Genomic DNA, 21929 nt, shown 5'->3' on the forward strand with positions numbered 1-21929 from the left:
TATTGTTCCCTTTAAGAAACTATTTACAAAGTATTCTCACAGCTTGGAACATATAATACTTCTTTATATTTGTTATATTAATTTGTTTCTCATATAAAATAATGTCAGGAAAATTAACTTCATGGATTGCCTGCCGAGATGACTTAGCGATTCCCTCCCAGTTTTCATGACCAAATCGGGATTTTGGTTTTATGTTTCGTTCTTTTTCCGCCATCTCGTTCCTTCAGTAAAGTCTGAAAAAAACGCAATTTTACAAGAGGTTTTTAAAAATCTTATTTGAAGTTCAGAAGACTAAGTTAAAAAACGAGGGTTGTTTTATGCGCATAGATCAGTGAAGTATGGAAGAACCACTGATTGGTACGTTTAGGACTGTTCGTATGTATGTCTAGGCATCGATCATTTCAACGACATCACTGGAAAAACCGACTGAGTGACTACATAAAAAAACACTAATTGAACACAAAGCTTCATTACCATGGTGTTTAATTGTTTTGAAATTAGTTCATTATTGCAGCATATAGCAGTTAAGAGATGTATATTGACAAATAATCCCACAGAATTTAGAATTATATTTCCGATTGTAAGCCCTCAGCTTAACTATTATGTACTTTGTTTAACGGTCTCTTTTAGCTAAGCTGTTGAATCACACTTGTATACTGTTTCATGCATGTTGCTGACTACACCGTTGTCATGGCAATAGGACAGTTTAAAAGTATCGGCACCAAGATAAACATCATCCCTTAGTTTTCTGTTCAACTTATTCCATCTATTTTCCAGTAAAGCCATACTGCATGTATATCCCCTACCGCACGTTTAACAGTCTCGTGTCAACCAAGCAGTTAAACACTCTTTTATAAACTAATTATATAATTGGTTGTAGAAAATAGTCTTGATTTCAAATGCAATGGAATAGATTGCACAGAAAATATCCATCTATACATTTATCGCGCATTAGTATTGCAATGATATATTTATTCGAGGCACATGGAACTAAGCCATATCTACTAATACGTCATCATAGTTCAGAATATCACTAGACCCCATTAGGCCATGATGATCCGCGAGAGCCTGGGTAGCTAAGTATTTTTCTCTTTTGATAGTGTCCTGAAGACCCTGGGGTATATCTGGTACGATGACGTCAATAAGAGTGGAAACTCCAAACACGAAATGCTGAAACATGATAGGTTAATATAATACGGTTAGCTGGTGAACAATACTGGTCAAGCCTTTGTGCTTGGGTTATCTCTGGACTAAACTAGAACCACTGCAATATATAATATGATAACGTATGCTCATGGATGTGCAGTAATCACGTGACTGGGTTACCTCAAATAAAATCACAAATGCCAGTCGTAGAGTAACAAGGTGCCAAAAAAATGTGGTAAGATGGCCATCCCTATCTCTCAATCCCTGGTACCTGAAATAGACGACAAGCCAGCAATTACTGTACTGTACGTGGTGTATATATCTTTTCAATATACATAGTCTTGATATTGTAAGCAAGTTGTTCAATGTATATCACCTGCAGGGTTGTGAAGTGGTATTCGCAGGTGCCCAGGAAAGGCTAAAGTTTAGATATCCATCTAAATTTCCACTTTCAGATACGATGCCAGCGTACAATAGTTTGGGTAGAAACTCAGAAGTAAATGCAATCAAGAAGGCCTGAAGATAGAAATCGATAGGATTTCAGTATAAAATGATGATTTGCAAAGGTAGTGAAGTTTGTTTTATATTATATACTCACATTACTAATAACTGCTAGTTTGGCAATACCGTCGAGTATCTTAAACCACACTCCAATATCTTGAGCTCTGTCAGCAGTTGAACGACGTAAATCACAAACAAACTTGTCCGAGTCGATACGGATTTCAAAAACGTTGTTGGCCAGTGCGAAGAATGGAGCCAAGGGGAAAGCAGCGACGAACAATGTGATGAAACCAAACTGGATAACTGTATGATGAGAGACAACAATATAATATATTATACTACACAGCAATGACACTGTTCTCGGGAGAGTGCATAAGCAAATAGTACGTAGCGTAAGACTGACTTGCAAGGCTAAGGCCTCAAAACATACGAGTTGTTCATGCATTGCTTGACATCACAAGTCAACAAAGTTATTCCAGTTTATTCAGATGCCATGAATAACTTACCCATCTCGAGGTATTCCTGGAAAAGACCTTCGTTTTCCAGCAGCTCGTAATCTGCTTCCCATCTTGGTTTGATTTCATCGTTACCTTTCGATCCCCGCTTTCTTTTCTTCAGGTATTGTTTGATCTCCCTACGAAGGAAAATATTATTAATAAAAGGAAGGAAGGAAGGAAGGAAGGAAGGAAGGAAGGAAGGAAGGAAGGAAGGAAGGAAGGAAGGAAGGAAGGAAGGAAGGAAGGAAGGAAGGAAGGAAGGAAGGAAGGAAGGAAGGAAGGAAGGAAGGAAGGAAGGAAGGAAGGAAGGAAACGTGCTGGATATATTACGTACGGGATCAAGACTTCCTGAACATTGCCGATGACTTGTTTTCCAATCATGATAACTGCCAACTGTTGAGCGAGTTCAATCAAACATCCTCCTGGGCTGCACTATAGTAACGATAGACAACAGAAAACAGTGTGAATACATGTATATATCAACCTTACCATGCAGCATTGTAGATAGCGACATAAATAGTCGACAATAGAGTCGGGAGTGGTCTTTCTGAGGTTACGCAGAAAACTGGTAACAAGAAGGACGGGACGATGACATAGCGGATGGTTTAGCAAACCGGGCCTTTTGAAATACAGAGTTAAAACAAACTATATGTGACTCGATTCAAAAACTAAAACTTGTAAAACGAAAAAGACGAAAATGCGTCCCCTAAGAGAGCCCCATGTTTCAACGCGCGTCTCTCGCTTCCTACTCGTTACAGGTTTTTCGTGCAAACTCGGAAAGCTGAGTGTAATATATTGAAGGTAGTTACCTCTTCATTCCGTAGACCAAATATCGTGCCATAGTTGCCAGGATAACCAACAAATCTGCATAAAACCGACAAGCAACATCAATATATACACTTCTATATGGCCGAGTGAAGGAATGCACGAACCAAGCAACATGGTTCAGTTAATATCAAACTTTATAACCAGAAACAAGGTGACTTACTTTCCCTTGAAGAAGGCAATATAAAATATTGAAGAATAGAAGTTCATGAACTGGAAAATAAACACTTTTAACGTCAAGTTGTCCTCATATTCAGTTTGGGTTCGATGCATTTCTGTCGAAACAAGAAAAGATCGATATTAATGACGAATTGGTTGAAGGGAGTAGATATTTATTATTATAATCGTTGATATTACGCACCCCAGTGGTTCAGAAGGAGGGCTAATTTTTCGTAAACCTAGAAGAGAAAAAATAAAAATGAAATGATACTAAAAAAGTAAGAAAAGCTTGAGCACGTAGCTGGCTCTATACATGAGCATCGGCCCAGGATCTGCTGGGTAGACGCTGCTGCATTTGCTGTATAGAACACATGTTAAGTAGATGATACTTACCCTACTAAGGATCATGATAATGATCAAGTTAAGAACAGCACCAGTAGCAGAAACAAACTGATTAGCGTGTGGTTGAAGATCTGGGTTCTTGTAGAGTGGATGAATGACAAGCAACTTGTATACAATCACACCAACCATGAATAACATGACCAGGGAAACCTTGGATTAGACGGACACCACAGAATAAGCAAGATTAGCATAACGACCCTTTGACCTTGATACCTCTGTAACCCGCGTCACTACCTGATTACATGTGCCCTTACCATGCCACAGATGATGGCTATCCCCTGTAACCCGCGTCACTACCTGATTCAGTACATGTGCCCTTACCATGCCACAGATGATGGCTATCCCCTGTAACCCGCGTCACTACCTGATTCAGTACATGTGCCCTTACCATGCCACAGATGATGGCTATCCCAGAGTACATTCTAAATGATCGTTTTTCTTGTGGAAAGTACGGTTCTAATAAACCAGTTATGGGATTTCGTTCAACGGCAGGAGCTAATGCAGCAAATGTGGGTCTTGGACGTTCCTGTTAAAAGACGCCATACGTTAGACTAGTATAAAAATGCAAGAATATGACCACAGTTATGAAACTTATAGTGGATCTTACCTCTTCTTCTTCAAACTCCAAAACGTCCCATTGGTATCCAATCGTTACTTCTTTTCTTTTCCAAAACTCAAGGAAAAATACAGCTGCGTGCAAAGAAATAAATTGTGGTTTAAACAACAGCAGACACCCCGTCCACTCTCCGGCTCTCTCTCGTTCTCTTTTTCTCTCTTCCTTTCTATCTCTCTCTCTTAATTTCTCTCTTTCTTCTTCTCTTTCTCTCTCTCTTTCTCGTTTACTTTTTCAACAACTTATTTCTCTTTATTATGATTAGATAAAACTAGGTTTGAATACTTTTGACGTACTTTTGTCGTTTACTTTTTCAACAACGTATTTCTCTTTATTCTGATTAGATAAAACTAGGTTTGAATACTCTTGACGTAAGAAGAATGAATGAACTTATGTTTTACTCACCCCAAAAGGAAACAAATATCGCATAAGCGACTGTCATTGGGTTGTCAAACAGATATGCATGCTAGAAAAATAAGGTACTCCATCATTAGCGAGTTTTAATTTTAATTAAAGCTTAATAAATTTTAGTCTTAATTTTAAAGAAAAGTAAAGTATGGCTACGTCATATGTAACAGTATCAAACCTTAGCGCGAGAGCAAGCTGTATGAAGATCCCAGACAGCACAGCCAACCTCACATGCAGGGCACATGGGGAAAGTCCATTTAGGAAAATTACACATGTCAAGCCTATGAACAGAATGCATCCAGTCAGTCAATCAATGTTCGATAACAGTATATTAATAAATACAAGCGAGAGAGAGACTTACGCAGGCTTGTTTGCGCCTCCATTGATGGTTAGGACACCGTACATAAACACCAGCAAACCAACTACTGAAGGCATGATAAGCCAGGCTGTATATTGACCTGAAGGAACAATAATAAATAAACACTTGTTAGATAACAAGTAAATAATATTTTAGTTAAACCTTGTTGAACAAAATAGTAGTTACCTAGCCATGCAAAATATATGCCAATTTTCTCTCCAAAGTACCACCTGAAATAATCAATTGAAAAATCGGCTAAATGATGCAAAGAATCCATGAACATATTAGTGAGATTATTCCATAAATACATTGAAGGAAAATAATATTGTTGTTCTGACCTGATGTGATCGAGTGGTTGGTATTTCAACCAGGCTCCCCACCGTCCCCAGTATTCCTTGAGGATCTGACGATTGACAACACAATGTTAACTCATCAATATTTGTAAAATGGCTGTTCTGCATGCTTTGCTGTACTACTGTGTGTAGTAATACAGCACTTGGGAATTGGCAGAACACCCTACGCGTCGTAACACTTCTAGTTGAGTGTTCTACGTCCGCGGACCTCCGCGTACTTTATAACTGCACATAGCACGCACGCGCGTTTTCTTTTTTCTTCATTAAAGTGCGCGCATGGATGCAATTGTCTGGCTTGGATGTGGCCGGCCAGTGATCCAGCATTGTTGGCGATAAGGTTTGATAACAACAACGGTAGTACTCTTAAGACTCAAACCTGTCTCATGTTTAGTTTGATTTCTTCAGGTCCATGCGGTCCTTGGTGATATCCAGGCGGTAGCTCAGCCGGTCCCTGTCGAGCAAACAACAACACAGTTGAAGACTATTTCACTTATTGATTTATTGTACATCAGTAATAAGTTTATTTATACATACCACGTGTAAAGGATAGGCTGCAGAGTAAACTCCTTCATTTACTAATCGATTGATACCGATTTCGCCCTTCTGTCTCTTTCCATAACAAGCTGTTTCCAGAATCTCACTTGCCTGCGTATCAAAGTACGTGTGAATAACTATAGCAATACTAAGATGTAATGATAAATCTATTATCTTACCACTCTTGTCCTCTCGGTGTCGGTGAAGTAATGATCAGGGTCATCACTGTTAATAAATCTGAAAAACAATAGCACTCTCCGTCCATCATCATGACATATCAAGACCGCGGAGGGGAGGGGAGGGGGAGTGGGGGATGAAGGGGGCTAGAGATATAAATACTAGTGTGAGGTCGTGTACTTACTTATGTAGTTTATTGGCTTTAAACTGTGTTGTAAAGTAATCAGGGGGTGCATCGGGAACCTCATTCTTGAATGGGTTTGGTAGGTGAAGCTTTTTCATCATTTTTTCTGTCCAGTTGATTTTAACGCCTGTTCGTTGCTATGACATCATAAAACAAACAGGAAAAATGTTCAATACAAAGAAGCAACAAACGTATGACTTGCCGCTGTCATTTTCATCAGTCACGTGACCAAACCAGGCCTTTGAATCAAACAATATTTACGCCGGTCCTTTGACCGTTATGTAGTTGGAATTCTGATTGAGTGACAGAGGCACCACCCAAACCCCAGACGTCTTAGATTGTTTAGATCCGTATCCATAGTTACCTTAAGTGGAGCCCTAAAGCTGAGCTCCTCGGCGTAGAACAACATTACTTCCCATGGCACGTGACATTTAATAAAGTGTATTTTGCCCTTCTCGTCTTGAGATATTTCCTGGAATGAAAGACAGTTTTCGATGATTTTATTGCACAACACACGCACACAGACATTTACATCCTAACCTGAGCATCAGTCTCTTGGAGAGAGTGAAGGGGAGTGTATTTCTCCTCTTCCGCCCTCCTCCCCAGTCTCCCCCTCTCCTAGGGCCTGAAACTCCGGTTATAAATATCTTTAGGGTTAAAACAAGCGATAAAAAAAGACATTAAAAAAGTACTTGCCTCTTCAAACTCAAGCTGAGATTTTTTCAAGTTTTCCATGTATCTTTGTCTTTTAATCGTAAAGTCTGGAGGTTCCGGCTTTTCACCTTCTTCGTACACGAGAACAAAATCTGTCAAAAAATGCAGAACCAGTGTAAACGAGTCAATATAAGTCATACTTCAGTTTATAACTCAAACACGGCTTTGTTTTACTCTCGTGTCGTCTTGAAGGCGATGTTGGTAAGCATGTCAGCAGTTCACGAGTCTTACCTATATTCCTCTTTCCATCTCTAAAATAGCATCCTTTTTCTCCACTCATGTCTTCTTCATCAAAATTCTTAAAATAATAGATAAATAAAAAGAAATACGCATTGAAATCATAAAATACTTGTGATGTTGATGATATCAGGATTTATGTGGCATACATTCACTTAAATCTATATTTTCTCCTCATCTGTGGTACAAATAAAGCACGTTGTAACCCGGCGTTATTTTTTATCGAGTATAAAGAGAAAACTAGCAATACTTACAAGATTAAAAAACTCGGATTTCTTGAAAAGCTCCTCTGCATTTTTCTCTATTAATAATTTAACTGAGTCCCCGGCTCTATTGACGACCTGTACAGCGGCATCTTGCGGCACGTTCCTCACATCCACACCATTCATCTACAACAGATTATACAGTATATATCGATATATTATATGTATATATCAATCAATACAAGACCAGTTTATTTAGTTACTTCTAAAATACGATCTCCTGGTTGTAGCGTTCCATCTTTGTGTGCGACGCCACCTCGCTTAATGGAAGTGATGAATATCCCTGGATGACCTCGAATGTAGTTCGTACCCTGACCTCCTCTTATGTTGAATCCAAGACCTACAGGAATGTCATGCATATTGATAGTTAATATTGTATTCTGATCTCCAATATGATGGCTGCCTTGATTGATATTACCTTCTGAAGCACTCTTTTTCAATTCCACGACAATCTCCTTTCCCCTCACGCTGTCAACAGCTCCTTCGCGGGCTTTTTTCTGCAAAGTAAGTGGTTTTAAAATGTTAAGATATATGTTAGATTCGTGTGAAGTCATGCATTACACGTCCAATATCTGTTGCCTTCCTGTGTCTTTTCCAGTTTTTATCTTGGGCTGAATTTCAACACCAATCATACCATCATAGTACGATTTGGTTTGCTAATCCTCGAAAACTTGACAAACTGATTAAATATGTACATAACTAACAAAACAAGCCAAGCAAAGAGATAATGTCTCTACTCGCATGCATGACCACGCATAGTCCAATACGAACAATCTGTCAAGAGATAGCTTGTAGGATTATGTATTTCTCCTATAGATCAACTCCTCCCCCCTGGGGATACACTTACCACAGTTTCTTGTAAAGCACTTTTGAGGACCAACAAGGTCACTTTTTTCTTCGCAAGTTGTAGAAGTTCCACCGCGTTATCTATGGTAGTTGAGCGAACGTTGACGCCGTTTATCTATAGAAAATATACATGAACTTGGTCAAGGGATTTTATTTCCCCACAATTAATCAGAAAAATGTATAAAGCAATAGAACGAACCTCAAGAATCTTATCTCCAACCCCCAATCGTCCATCAAAGGCAGCAGCGCCATCACTTCGTATCCTTGTGACGTAGATACTGGGATCGTTGGGTACGTAAGGGTTGTCTCGACCTCCACGAATGTTAAAGCCCAGTCCAACTCCTTTACCTTTAAATAACAAACAAAATATAGTTTATAAATAAATATATATATAAACCTTGGTTGAATAACTATGAAATAGGAAAATAATGATGAATAAGTAATACCCAACCAGCGCGGAAAGAAACAAACATTTAATTATGTGAAAATAAACTAAACTAAGTAAATATACTATTAAAATGGTCATAAATACCTTTTTTATCTTTTCTTAGTTCAATGCGTTGTATGTTCTTTTCGTCTTCTCTATCTTTTGTTAAATCGCTCGGCTAAAATCAGGATAACATGTGTTTACTAGTCGTGTAACAAAACAAACAAGGGAGTTAAGCAAAAATCGATAAAGATAAGTTGCATCAATACGCACAAGAATAGCGTTTTGTTCAACCAAGAGACTGATACTTTGCTGGTTTTGGCGGAAAAGTTTCAGCGCTTCATCATGAATGACGTTACGAGTATCTTCGCCATTTATCTGAAAATAAAGAAAGTGTTTTTAGCCAAAGCCTTGGGTTAGGGGTGGGGGTGGCTGAGTGACGCGATGTTAGAATATTTTGTATTGAATGCCAGTCTAGTTTCTGAAGCACGAAGATGGAGAGATAACGTACATAACGTTTTCTTCAAACGAACAGGGGACAGCCATTTCTAGTTTATAACTTGTGACGTCCTACCTCAACTATCTTGTCTCCAGGCTTTAATCTACCATCCTTCTCAGCTACAGCTCCTGGCCGTAGTCTACTGATGTAAATACCAGGATCTCCTGCTCTAACGGGCTGGTCTCTCCCACCTTTAATGTTGAATCCAAGTCCCCCTATAATCCAAGCAGAATTGTAACGTATAAGCAAATAAATGCATGACTGATGGATGGATGGATGGATGGATGGATGGATGGATGGATGGATGGATGGATGGATGGATGGATGGGTGGGTGGATAGGTGAGTGGATGTGTGGATGGATGGATGGATGGATGGATGGGTGTATGGATGGATGGGTGGATGGATGGGTGGGTGGATGGATGGATGGATGGGTGGGTGGGTGGATAGGTGAGTGGATGTGTGGATGGATCTTTGATATTTTAATGCCAAAGTTTTACCTGATTTTATTCTGAGTTCTATCTTGACAGGGGGCGCACGTGGAGGGCTATCTCCATGATTACTCATTTCATCATCAGCTTGGTGATAGTAGAGGTCCTGCTAACACAGATCAATTTAGTTAATACATAGTTACATGTATTTACGCATCAATGATAGTGAGCGAGATCACATCACGAATCGATCATCTGGTAACATACTGAAGGAATGACAAGTAATAGTACCATAAACCATCATAAACCACTTATCATAGTCTACTTATTACCTCACAGTCCGTTTTGAACACTTGAGAGCTTATTTTAATCTAAAATATTTAGATTGGTATTGCCATATGAATGACTTGAAAATGTCATTGTCCCTCTTCCAAACACAGGTAAACCGCTATTTATCTTATCTAATGGACGATAACATGTTTCGAGATCTTGAATGTCGTACATAAGTAAATAACATACGAAGAAGCCTCAACTCAGCTTTCATATCAGCAAGTATCTGCATGCCCATCAGATGATAACACCAGTCAGTCAAGTGAATCGTGGTTGTAAATATACTTTCAATTTCGTAAAGAATTTAACGGAAAGTTAACCGTTATCGCAAACACTAGTTTTAAAATAACTATTGCTCTGCCTACATTGGTTGTATAATTTGTCAGGTAAATGCGTAGAAAACAAATAGAACATGTAAGATGGCTTAGGTATTGCTTGGCTAACCATAATATATGCACCACGGAAAGCAATCTCGTTAAATCGTGTTGTAACTGTATGTTGGAATCAAATAAACAAATTTTAACGACTGATAGTACAATTACCAAATCTGAGAAGTGTTAGAGTTGTCAGTACTAGTGCAGAGGTACCAGATAACATTGAATCCTTACCTTACGTTAGGTTGCTTCTACAGTTTATGCAACGGTGAACACAAGTAAATGAGCAGAATTTACCCTTCGAAATCAGCTTACACTGATTTGACAGTTTTCAAACTTGTTAAGTATTTGTTTAAGTGAAGGTTTTTAAAGTATTGACACGATACACCACGTGCACCAAGGCAAGTTTGATAAAAACAGTGATGAAGAAGGATCAAGCGAAGGAATTTCCTAAATCAATTAAATTAGGCGCTGCCTTTTCACCGCCAAAACATTTGCATTCATTATCAGTCAACTTTGATATGGATTTGATAGCTGGGCTTATTGTATGAATGCAGTCAGCCGCGTTACTGCGCACAGTCTATTATGTGTGTTCATCTAACCGATGCAAAGGAAGTTCCTATGAAATGAGGCATTTCGAATTAGTATTTTAATATAATAAGATGAAAAGTAGGTCAAAGTAAAAATAAAGCCATATCATGTGGTACTTCAGGGACCTTTTCAGGTTTAACAAAGGGCGTCCGCATCAGTAATTAGTACAATTTTAGGCTTGAATATAGATGTTCCTGCGCTGTGATTGGTCGAGCGACCCGTTTTTCTGAGACGATATTCACTGTTCGAGCGGAGATTATGAGGTTTCCTATAGTTTGTCAGAATGGAAGTAATAATAAAACAGTTTTTTTTGTCCTGAATTTCGTCTTTTCTCTGATATTCAAGTCCAAAAATACTAAAACAATTATTTCCCTCAGGCTCAGTGAATATGGGGGATATTTACCTTGATGCTCGAAGACTCGCGGCACGGTAAATATTCACAGATATATAATCACTTCGCCTTCGGCGAATAATTGTTAAATAGTTAATCCTAATCTCCTATAGAATTGAATTTTAAGTAAAAACCTGTGAAAATGATTCAGATGCTGTTTTGTTGAACCCAAACACGGTGTGAGTTCAAAGCAATCACCATTATTAATGTGATATTTGGTGTCCATTTAAAGGAAATTACCCGGCATATTTCATATTTTACAGAAATGGTTCCGGCAAGAGAATATCATTCAATATTCTCTTAGCTTGGTTCCTGTCATTTGACTAAAGTTAGCAACTTAAGATTCTTACCTGGGATCCGCCTGAATGAGGTGACAGCAGAAGCGATGGACTGTTAGACCCACTGCGGTCACCTGCATCCGATCCAAAGTCGAGATCAACGAAACTTTTTCTTCTTTTGGATGACATCATGCCATTTCCATCGAAAAAGATCTTTGAAATAAAAAACATATAAGTTGACAAGTAAGTGGTACTCGCTACCCGAGTAAGTGGTACTCAGTACCCGCTAGTTGCCAGTATGGTACCCCAGTAAGTGGTCAGTACCCAGTAGTTGCCAGTATGGTACCCCAGTAAGTGGTCAGTACCCACTAGTTGCCAGTATGGTACCCCAGTAAGTGGCCAGTGTTTGAAATATTCGTAGTTTTGGTAAAAGTGCAAACCAAGAAAAAATCAACTAAGAAGGAGTCCCCAGAATGAATTATGCTTTTTTTAGGATCATTCAAATCGTTTGTCTTACTGCACGCGCATACTGCAAATGTGATGAAAAATTAGCATTAAACGGTGCCTGTGATGGTTACAAGCAAGACGAATACCAGAGATTCCTTCTCTTGGCTAATTTTCTATTGTGCAAACTGTTTACTGGTTTAATTGTAATGGAACAAATCGAACATTATTATTCAGTTTGCGTCGATTACAGATACGTAAATTGTTCTAGCGCATCTTGGAAAACTGAATCTGTGAAGTTAGTCGGACTTCTGTACCAACGCAATGATTTTCAGAGTCAGCCATCCAAACTTTTAATACTATATATATTCAGAAAGGTTGTAGTATACACTAGCTTATACATATATCTAATGTAATATTTTCCACAAAATGTAGTGGTTAAGCAATTAAATCCAAAATGAGTTACTTGCCACAATGGATTGCTGTCATGATATCTGCCGATATGCAGTAGGGTCTGCCCTGTCTTAGTATTTCATTTGACAACCAAGGAATCTTATGGCCGTCAACTTATGTAAACAAATAATGGAAAAAATTCCGAAAATAAAGTTGTTTCAAAATGCAAAAGTATAAATATATATACCTGAATTACTTGTTGAATCTCAAGTTCTTGGTACCCACAGTATCATCTTACTACGATAGACAGGAAAACGAACAACGTTAATTTAATAAAGTTTAATGTCTCATGGCTAAGTTCCTAATGAGGGGTAATTGGTTCAGTTGTAAGTGGTCGTAGGAAAATCTCAAGCATTTTCGAAAGGTCCATACGTATCATCTAGTACTGAAAATAACGCTGTCTGTATGACTGTCATATATCGTGGTGCCATTCTATACTTACATGTATTTGATAGGTCCCAACTCCTTTCTTGTTTGACCGATGCAGAGTCGAAATGGCAAAAGGAAACACACATAACAAAACCAAAAAAAAAACTATGACATGTGAAGCATATCTACAATGTATAGGTTAGATGTCTATATATGTTACGGAGCAAGTCAGAATCTAGGGGACACGCTAACTCACGGTACAGTACTATAGCCGCTTCTGATTAACCAAGTAACGCAACTTGACAACTTCAAGGCCTTCAACGAGCCCGTGTTTGCGCACGATATGACATGAGACAGAAAGCGAACAAGCAATATATGATGCAATGCAGTCACAAATTTAAATCTAAATGAGGATAGAACTAAGATGACGGTGGTAATATCCAGATTAAAACAAAGTGCTCGAGAGAGTTTTATCACTGAAACATAACTTTATTGTGTATATTATACTGCATGTGACTGAGCCAGAACAAGAACAACTGTGTGATGTATTTACCTGTTATCAATGTGATTCCATAATTAGACTTTTAAATGATTTGCAGCAACATTTAAATGCGTTCATCTATCCCAAACCATGTAGCCGTTCGACCGGCAATTTGGCGCGCTTTATGACAAGAGTGTACTTAATTTGAATGCGTTACTCACACGCAAGTGGTGGTTGATAATGACTGACGTCATGGATGTATGATATTCAATATCACGACTGGGCTACATGCGATGACCGAGTGATTGATTCCAGTCATCCGTTCATCATCAGTACTTCCAGCTCAAGTCAGCTAATCTACATTTGCGGACCATCTGGTAGCGCGGTAGTTCTATATCTTTGTGGTTTTTGTAAAAAACAACGTTTATCAGACCCATTGGATGAATTTGACGACACTGCTATCGATTTGTTTATTCTCAGTTTAGTAATGTCAGCCAACTAATCGATCCTGTTAATTTTACCTTTATACACTTTACAAAACACTTTTTATCCACACCTGTTTCGTCACTGATAATCGTTTTTCCATCGTTTAAATTATTCAATTGATTTTAATCAGTAAGTTTGACCCCTGAACGAAACCGTTAGAACGAATTAAATAATATCAAAGCAGGTTATTGCTTTGTAAAGTAATGCGAAACATTTACTGTAATCTCAAGCTTCTTCCATTAAAAAGCCTCCCAGAAAAAAATGAAATGAAATAAACTAAACTAAACGTTTGAAACAAAAAATTAAAAGAAACTATTAACAAAGAAAAAGCTTCTTCATAGTGAATATTCCTGGGCATGGCGTACTGCAGCATTCACCATCAATCAATTCTATATTATTTCCCCCAAGAATCATAGGGGCCTAGTCTGTCGAAAAGATGGTAATGCAAAAAAAAAAGTAGCTAGTTTGAATTGATACTCACTATACTTTGCCTTGACCAGATTACTGGCTCACTTCACAATAGACTTTAGCGTGAAAAATAATATACCCTGGCTGCACGCAGCATGTCATTATTACGCCAGCAATAGTTCGTCCTGTACTGGCCACAGAGAGCTACAGGGCTGACAATGGTCGAAGTGAAAACAGCGCGTATAAGTGACTGTTCAGTGCAAATTATTCAACAGCCAGTTTACAAAAATCAATGGAACTTGTCAAGATCGGCGTGCGTCACACCATCTTGTGGGTATCATGGATTTGATTTGAATCACTGCCAGAATATTAAAACATACGATCTTTAATGGTAAAGTAAAACTGTATTGACGTCAAAGCTACTACTGACATGTGTTTAGCCAACTGCATCTAGTGGGGGAAGAAGCACATTAAAACTGTTTTGGTTAACTACCCCTTACCTATATCTAGCATTCTCCACAGTTTTATTCGATATTTAATATTTTTTTAATGATAAATACTTTACTATCTATCAAGTGCGACAGTAGTAACTATCAGCAAGACAAAATTAACTAGTTCACTTCACTTGCCATCATGCAGTAAGAACAGTTTTTAGTAAGAACAGCTTTAAAAATATCTTTTAAAAGGTGCATACTTTATAAAGTCTTTCTTCTTTCTTCTTTTAAAAGGGATTTTGCAAACCAATAAACGATGGCTAAATTAATAACAACGACAACAAGAAATATAAACCAGGTATTGAAAAAATCGGGCCGAGTATTATCAACCAAGACATGGTGACGATTTTTCATATCTATATATACAGCAGTAAATGCATCAGACGCGCCCAATGCAGCGAATACATGCAAAAAGTGATGACTTTGACCGAAAAAGTCAAAAAGTCCTGGGCAATGTCTCTCTGGTATCTTAAACATATTAACTGTAGCACTGATGAAATATGTCATAACGTGCCTGATAAAATAATGTACCGAATCCGAGTCGGGTTCTCCCGCGACCGTTCCTTCTACAACACGGTATGTAAAAGGAAAAGTTACAATCACAAAATAAATAATAAATAAACTAGTACGAATAATGTGGCCTTTCTTTCTCCATTGTTGTCTTGAGAGACAACAGATAAACGTACATATCATGGACATTGATGCTGTCAAGAAAATGAAGGCATTAGGCAACTTGAGCAGAAACACACTCGTGTTAGCAGGTCGTGAGTAGAAGAAGAAGGCCTGTGCGCCGCTGAAACTGTACACACATATAGCAGCATAGTCCAGATAAAACCCAATATGATGATAAGATAGCGAGATACAGTTAAAGAGGTGTGCAGTCGAACTTATAGCCATCAAGGCACCGATACCGATGGCAAAGGTCGTTAAAGGATAGGATCAAGGGCCGGCTATTTCAATGCGATGAAATACATAGTAGAAACGTACCAAGAACAAAACTAGTGCGATCACATGACTCCATACGTTTATGGTTTCGTTGTTACGTTCAAAGACACTCATCAAGCAGCCTTTTGCCGACAAACCAGGCTTTCTGTATCCAGTTTCGATGAAAACAGTACGGAATCCCTCTGGAACCTCTCTGTCACGAAGCGAGCCATTGTTTACGACGGTGTATATTATATTTCTGTTGCCTGTTCTTTTCTCTTCGTTTTTGAGTTGTTTTGACCGTTCCATAATGGATTCTAAAAGTTAAATTTCGTTTCTACTGCCAATGAATCTCCAAGGCGAAGAAATGCTGTGTGAAGTTTGCTTGTTTGAATGAGTAAGAGCTGTCGATCAAAAAGCGAAAAGGCCTAACCGCCGTGAACCGATTATGCAAATAAAGATCGTATCCATGGAAACTAACCACAGCTGGTCGAACATGGAACAAAAGAAAGCTATTGCTCGGTGAAAAGACACAAACTGTAAGATTTGATTCTGTTCTGTCTAGGGAATAGGAAAGGAACGCTACTGTTTACTTATTTTGTCTGGTAAAAACAAAGATCTCCCTTTCTCTCTTCAGTAGTGTCTGTCTGTGAGGTGGTTTTAGTAGGCCACTTCCCAACACCACTGTCACGGTCATGAGTATGGTCCTCAGGACAAACCCACAGTCATAACAACAAAAGCAATAACCATGGGTAGCATGGGTGGAGTTTGTTTTTGGCCGCTGTGAGTCCTATGGGTCAGGTTGCTGGTTTGAGCCCTGTGGTTGCCACATGTGAAATGAGTTTGTTTGAAGTGTTGTTCACTCCTATGCTATTAGGGTTTTCTCCAGGTTCTCCTGTTTCCTCCCTCCATAAAAATCAACATGTGAGTTGAGCATTGTGCATAGAATATTAAATGCAGTGGTAGTGCAATTAGTGCAAAAGCGCTAGAACTACTAGACTCTAGAATAAAAGTGATTTATTTTTTATGCCAGCTCTTATGAACTGGCTGGCATTTCCCCCCACAAACCCACATCTATGATGAGAAAAGAAAAAGCTGTAATGCTTCTAAATGCGCAAATTCAAATTAACTTAGACCCAAAGCCAAAATAGTCTGCTAGTCAATAGCCCAAGTAGCTTGAGTCCTATGCAGAGGTTTAAAGACCCATTGCCACTTACTGCGATGCACTGCAATCACAGATGAATTTCGTGGTCCATGAAATTCAAAGATTCATATATTGAATAATAACTTTATATTAAATCCTTTTCCGACATAGCACTAAGGCACAATGATGATTCTTTTACATTCTTTTAAGAGTTTATTCAAAAGGTTGGAATTGTTTTTCCGGTGGTGGCACAATTGAAAATGTAAACAAATAATAATTATTGTGATGCATCACGCTAAGTGGCAATGGGTCTTTAAGTGTCAGTCATTAATTCGGTGGTAGACTTTTTTTAAGAACATTTGTGTAGGAGGGTATAGCCCATGAGGCCAAAGGCCAAAAAGTAAATATCTTGTACACCATGATAAGGAGAGGTCTAAAAGTTTCTAAAATTAGCTTTAAGTGTCAGACAAGGAACACAGCCATTATCATTAAGTAGTAGCTTTTGGATTAGTTGGTCCTTTGAAAACAAGTATTAGTATTAGCATTACATATTAATTTTTCTTTCTATGAATTTTTTCCAGCATAAGTATAGGCAAGATTAACATGCTACTATAGAAATAAGAGTCAAGTCTACTTATCCAGCTGCTTGCTTTGCTCTTTCATCTGCTCTTTCTCTTACTTTCTGTTTCCTTTCTTTAATATTTTCCAAGTTACGCCTCTTAAACTTGTCCCGTTTTCTTCTTTTCTTATATTTGTGCTTATTCATTTTTTGCTTTCTCTTTTTAAGGATACTGCTACAGTGGATTGTATTAGAGTCCATTTCAAAGGTATCATAGCCAATAATGTCACCATTCAATGCCTCGTCTCCTATGTTGTTTTTAGTATGTGCATCAGATATGGTAATCCAGGGGTAATGATGCACATCTATTCCAGCTGTTATTCCTGCTATTCTGGGGACAAGTGATTTGGCTTTGTTAGGTATCAAAAGTGAAGGTGATTGTTGTACACTCAAAGATACCTTGGCATGTATTCCTTCTTGTCTACTTAATAGAGATCCTAAAACAAAGAATCATAAACTATTAATCAGCGACTGTTAATCCTTTTATAAATGAAGAAAGAAAAAGCTCACATTTTCTGTGACTGATCTTACTTGGTTTAACGAGATGTTCATCACGTGTTCCGCTGTAACTACTATGATGGCAAACAACAGCCCTCAATTCATTAACCTTACAACTATGACGTAAATTACGAATCCTAGTTAATGTTTTTAGCATGACTGAATCAAAACAAATCCCAGAAAGATACAGATTTCTACAATGAAACTGTGTCTCTGTCACTTTAGCTGAACCGCCATTACTACTGGGACGAGTTGACGGTCATCTTACCACAGCTATCCCACACGCCCGGTTTATTTTGGAACGTATACCGAAAGTAGATCAATTCTGATAAAAATGTGGTCAACAATTAGTTTCTAACAATTTTCTACTGCAGTGTCCGTACACGTATTGAAACATTCAAATGGAAGCATGAGAGGCATGTGCTGCTATGTCACTGTGTTTGTGTCTGTGTTATTCTGGTTCTCCAGTTCCTTCCTCTGTAGTTGTAAAAAGATTTCTATTATAACATTCAAATTACTTTTTTCTGTTATTTTGATTGGCCGAGATAATCTGCAAATAACTACATAAATGTTTGTGGGGGGGGGGGGGGGGGGGGTCAGCATAAAAAATATAATAAATAAGGGGGGTCATCTACAATTTCTTCAAATGGGAGGGCTTTGAAAAAAAATCTTCTTTCACAAAAAAATCTCCCACCTCCCCCCCCCCCCCAGATAAATAATGACCGGTCCCTTATTAAGAGACAAAAAATATTAATTCTTGTAAGAAGATGGGGGTGGGGAGCCCATCTCGCCCCCCTTCTCCCTCGTCCCTATTCCAAGACAAAAATGGAGATGGAAAAATAATTTGAATGATAAAACGATTACCATAGTTATCACAAAATATTGTGATTTGTTAGTGTTTTGTAAGCCATTAAGTGAGTCGTTCTTTGGCATCAGCAAATACTTGCTCACTCACCGTTAACAAATCACAATATTTTGCTATAATAATTGCTTATCATTCTACTATTTCTGATTTATTATAAATATTAGGTAATTCAATTATTGACAAAACGGCTTCATTAACAATTTAACTTATTATTAAAATAAATTATCAAATAACTTTAAACTTTAATTACATGATATTCTCTTCTCTTTTTCTAATTCATGCAGTTATGACATAATATTTGCAGTCACACTGAGAGAGCAAGTGCAAAATAATGCACAAATTCTTGCTGTCTGACTGCCTTATAAGTTAAAAAAGGTTGGGTGGCCACTGCATGGCATATGTCACACTGTAACGATAATGATAATAGTATTACTAAAAAAGAATTGCGAGGGAATTGCCCTATTTCACTATGACGTCACATCAAAACAATCTATTATTTAAACGCAAAGGGTCATGGTCGTCAGAGGGGGTCAAATCAACGCAAATTCACTGAAAATTGTTCTAAAACCCGTATCAATCCACGAAGAGAAGTAGAATAGCCAGCAAACTCTCAGAATATTTTTTAGTACATATTAACACATATTATACCTGAAAACCAGGCCATTTTAGATTAAACTGTTTCACTAGGGACAAATTTTGTTGAGTTTTCTATTGGATTTGGCAATTCTATCCCCCACATAAACAAGCACTGACGTCATAGTGAAATAGGGCCATTGAAGGAATAATAATGATATTGTAAGAACAAAGCCAGCCTGTCATGTCACCCCTAGCCTCCTGCACAAACATTCTTATTAGGGTTGCATGGTCATCCTGCATCTCTAGAGGAGATGAGAAATATTTGCCTGGTAACATGATAACATTAAGACTTCTATGAAGGAATCTCCAGGGATGGATCAACATTTGTCTTATTCCTGTTGAGATGACTTGGAGGTACTTGGACACCATTATATAATTGCTTTTTACTGTAACTTAACATTAACCTTTTGTATACAGTTCAAACAGACTAGCAAAGGCATGGCTTCCATCATGCACCATGCTGAATTTTTAAACTAAATCATGTGAGTGTAATAAGAGATAACTAGCTAAAAACTAGTGTGAGCTGCGTCGGTGTTTCTAATGAAACAGTAATGATAAAAAAGTACTTTTTACTCTTTTGCTCCTACGAAGGACTAGTGTCCAAAACGTCAGTAAGTTTTTTTCATCTTTTCACAGTGCATAATTTACCTTTTTATCATTACATGTGAGTGTCATGGAGACATGTTTTTTACTTATCACACATCACACAAAACATTGTGATGTACGATCATGAATCACACAGTTAATTATTTTGGTTCACAAATTAGCCAGGTATTATCAATTGAATGATTTGGAAATTGAATAAGCCTTCATAGTTTAAGAATCGATTCCACTGCGCATGCGATTTTATCCCGAATTTCTCACCTTCTTTTGTTTAATTAAGAACAAAAGGAGGTTTAGACAAAAGAAGGTGAGAAATTTGGGATAAAATCGCATGCGCAGTGGAATCAATTCTTAAACTATGAAAAGGCTTATTCAATCAACCCTATCACATGATTGGATTCAGGAATTCTGCAATCGAACGAAATTGAATGCTAAAAAAATTGTGATTTAATTGTATTCGATTTCAATTGAATGAAGAGAATGTACAATTATTGAACATAAACAATTGGATTGACTCCAATCAATCCTAAATTACAATCAAACGTAATCAAATGTTCAATAAATTGTGTACTGTGTTGTGATTGGCTCCAATTTTTTTGTGAATTAATTTCATTCAATTGCCAAATGCAATCGAATCCAATCATTCGATTGGATCGGACTTGATGGGATCAAATGTTTGATTTTATTCAATTTATTGGGCCGGGCACAAGTCACACAGAAACACTTTGCCACTTTTGAAGATGCCTCAGAATACTGAACGTCCAAACTTCAGGGCCCCAGTTGCTCAATATTCGCTTTGTGTATTCATTATAGTCCAATCATTTAGATTTCAAGTGCTTGTTTTCACTTTTTTCATCATGTGGACACTTTATCGCAAACCAAATTACAATGCCAATATTAGTAGTCAGAACAATGAGCATCAGACCAATGCTGTTGTAGAATGTAGGTAGTGACATGCCAGGACCCGTCAGTATCTCTCGTCTAGTAGTCATATCTAGGTATACTGCAATAAAGTCATCAACTGACCCCAATGCACATAAAATGTGCAGAAAATGATGGCTTTGGCCAAAGAAGTCAAAGAAACCAGGGATGAATCTCTCGGGAATTCGGCTGGCGTTTGATATGGCAGCAACAATGAAATAAATGACTTGCCTCTTGAAATATTTGAATGACTCTATGTTACAGTCGGTAGCACTTTCGCACAGGAAAGTACGGCTGAAGTAGGGCAATGTGTTATAAACCCAGGACAATGAATAAGTACCTGTACGTATGAGGAACTTGTGCTTGATCCAGGCGTGTCTAGAAGCACAACACATGTAGGTTGAAGCAACTGAAATAAAAGCAGAGATGGCCAGGAATACAGTAGAGGACTTCAACAACTTCAGATCTGTGTTGATAGGACGAGAATAGAAGAAGAAAACCTGTCCTGCTGTAAAGGTGTATGTACTGATAGCCGCATAATCCAAGAAGAAGCAAATGTGACGCACTTTTATGGACATACAGTTGAATAAATGAGCAAAAGAACTCATAATAAACATTGCACAGATTCCCACCGAATAAGCCAACAATGGATAAACAAATGAATCTTGTAGTGGATTATTATCCAGAAACACTGGCACACACAAGAACAGAAAACCAATAACAGCAGCGAAATGGCTCCAGACATTAATAGTTTCATTATGTGTCTCAAATATACTGCATATACACTGCCACAAGGTAAAACCAGGACTGCGATATCCTGAAGTGATGAAGGGCTCACGATACTCGAAGCAAACCTGTTGATCAGTCAGACATCGACTGTTCTTTCGCGATAACACTTCATTATTGTTGTGGTAAGGACCTTTCTTTAACACTGTCATTTCCCTGCAGAATTTAGGAGACAGGAACAAGAAAATTATATACATAAATATATATATTATTTGGAATGCCCTTTTTAAACCACACCTCACGTGACTTAAAGGGGTCAAAA

General features: G+C 37.9%; 4 protein-coding genes across 9 annotated transcripts; all 4 read right to left on the reverse strand.

The window, feature by feature from the left end:
• Nucleotides 1–466: 466 nt before the first annotated feature.
• LOC116302984 (anoctamin-7) lies at nt 467–14405 on the reverse strand. 6 transcript variants are annotated; one of them, XM_031712432.2, is made up of 37 exons: nt 13356–14405; nt 12876–12902; nt 12621–12670; nt 11609–11749; nt 9642–9741; nt 9219–9358; nt 8918–9022; nt 8750–8822; nt 8417–8565; nt 8219–8332; nt 7790–7868; nt 7575–7711; nt 7363–7497; nt 7103–7169; nt 6854–6963; nt 6522–6629; nt 6158–6294; nt 5976–6033; nt 5797–5907; nt 5639–5713; nt 5248–5312; nt 5096–5139; nt 4913–5009; nt 4730–4832; nt 4549–4609; nt 4138–4220; nt 3919–4056; nt 3522–3680; nt 3331–3367; nt 3133–3244; nt 2954–3008; nt 2479–2576; nt 2154–2281; nt 1745–1950; nt 1523–1662; nt 1327–1417; nt 467–1170 (listed from the first exon to the last, which is right to left on the reverse strand). In XM_031712432.2, the coding sequence occupies exons 4-37, from the start codon at nt 11726–11728 to the stop codon at nt 991–993; spliced, it is 3615 nt and encodes a 1204-aa protein (XP_031568292.1). In that variant the 5' UTR covers nt 11729–11749; nt 12621–12670; nt 12876–12902; nt 13356–14405; the 3' UTR covers nt 467–990. The 6 variants fall into 6 exon arrangements, with proteins under 6 accessions (XP_031568292.1, XP_031568300.1, XP_088885856.1 ...); XM_031712440.1 differs by lacking the exon at nt 12876–12902 and having other exon boundaries at nt 14251–14405; XM_089029730.1 differs by having other exon boundaries at nt 12621–12902.
• A 141-nt stretch (nt 14406–14546) lies between these two features.
• LOC116303054 (membrane progesterone receptor epsilon-like) lies at nt 14547–15718 on the reverse strand. The gene has a single exon (XM_031712503.2). The coding sequence runs from the start codon at nt 15566–15568 to the stop codon at nt 14873–14875; it is 696 nt and encodes a 231-aa protein (XP_031568363.2). The 5' UTR covers nt 15569–15718; the 3' UTR covers nt 14547–14872.
• Nucleotides 15719–16597: 879 nt separating this feature from the next.
• On the reverse strand, nt 16598–18119 carry LOC116303064 (uncharacterized). Its single transcript, XM_031712516.2, has 2 exons — nt 17890–18119; nt 16598–17795 (listed from the first exon to the last, which is right to left on the reverse strand). Exons 1-2 carry the CDS (start codon nt 18011–18013, stop codon nt 17374–17376), a joined length of 546 nt encoding a protein of 181 aa, XP_031568376.1. The 5' UTR covers nt 18014–18119; the 3' UTR covers nt 16598–17373.
• Nucleotides 18120–18910: 791 nt separating this feature from the next.
• LOC116302964 (membrane progestin receptor gamma-like) lies at nt 18911–21912 on the reverse strand. The gene has a single exon (XM_031712402.2). The coding sequence runs from the start codon at nt 21862–21864 to the stop codon at nt 20779–20781; it is 1086 nt and encodes a 361-aa protein (XP_031568262.1). The 5' UTR covers nt 21865–21912; the 3' UTR covers nt 18911–20778.
• Nucleotides 21913–21929: the final 17 nt, after the last annotated feature.

The sequence above is a fragment of the Actinia tenebrosa genome, unplaced genomic scaffold (genome assembly GCF_029948245.1).
Source record: "Actinia tenebrosa isolate PJP-AT-01 unplaced genomic scaffold, QUT_ActTen_1.0 PGA_scaffold14__42_contigs__length_11649687, whole genome shotgun sequence".
In the NCBI taxonomy this organism is placed as follows: Eukaryota; Metazoa; Cnidaria; class Anthozoa; order Actiniaria; family Actiniidae; genus Actinia; species Actinia tenebrosa.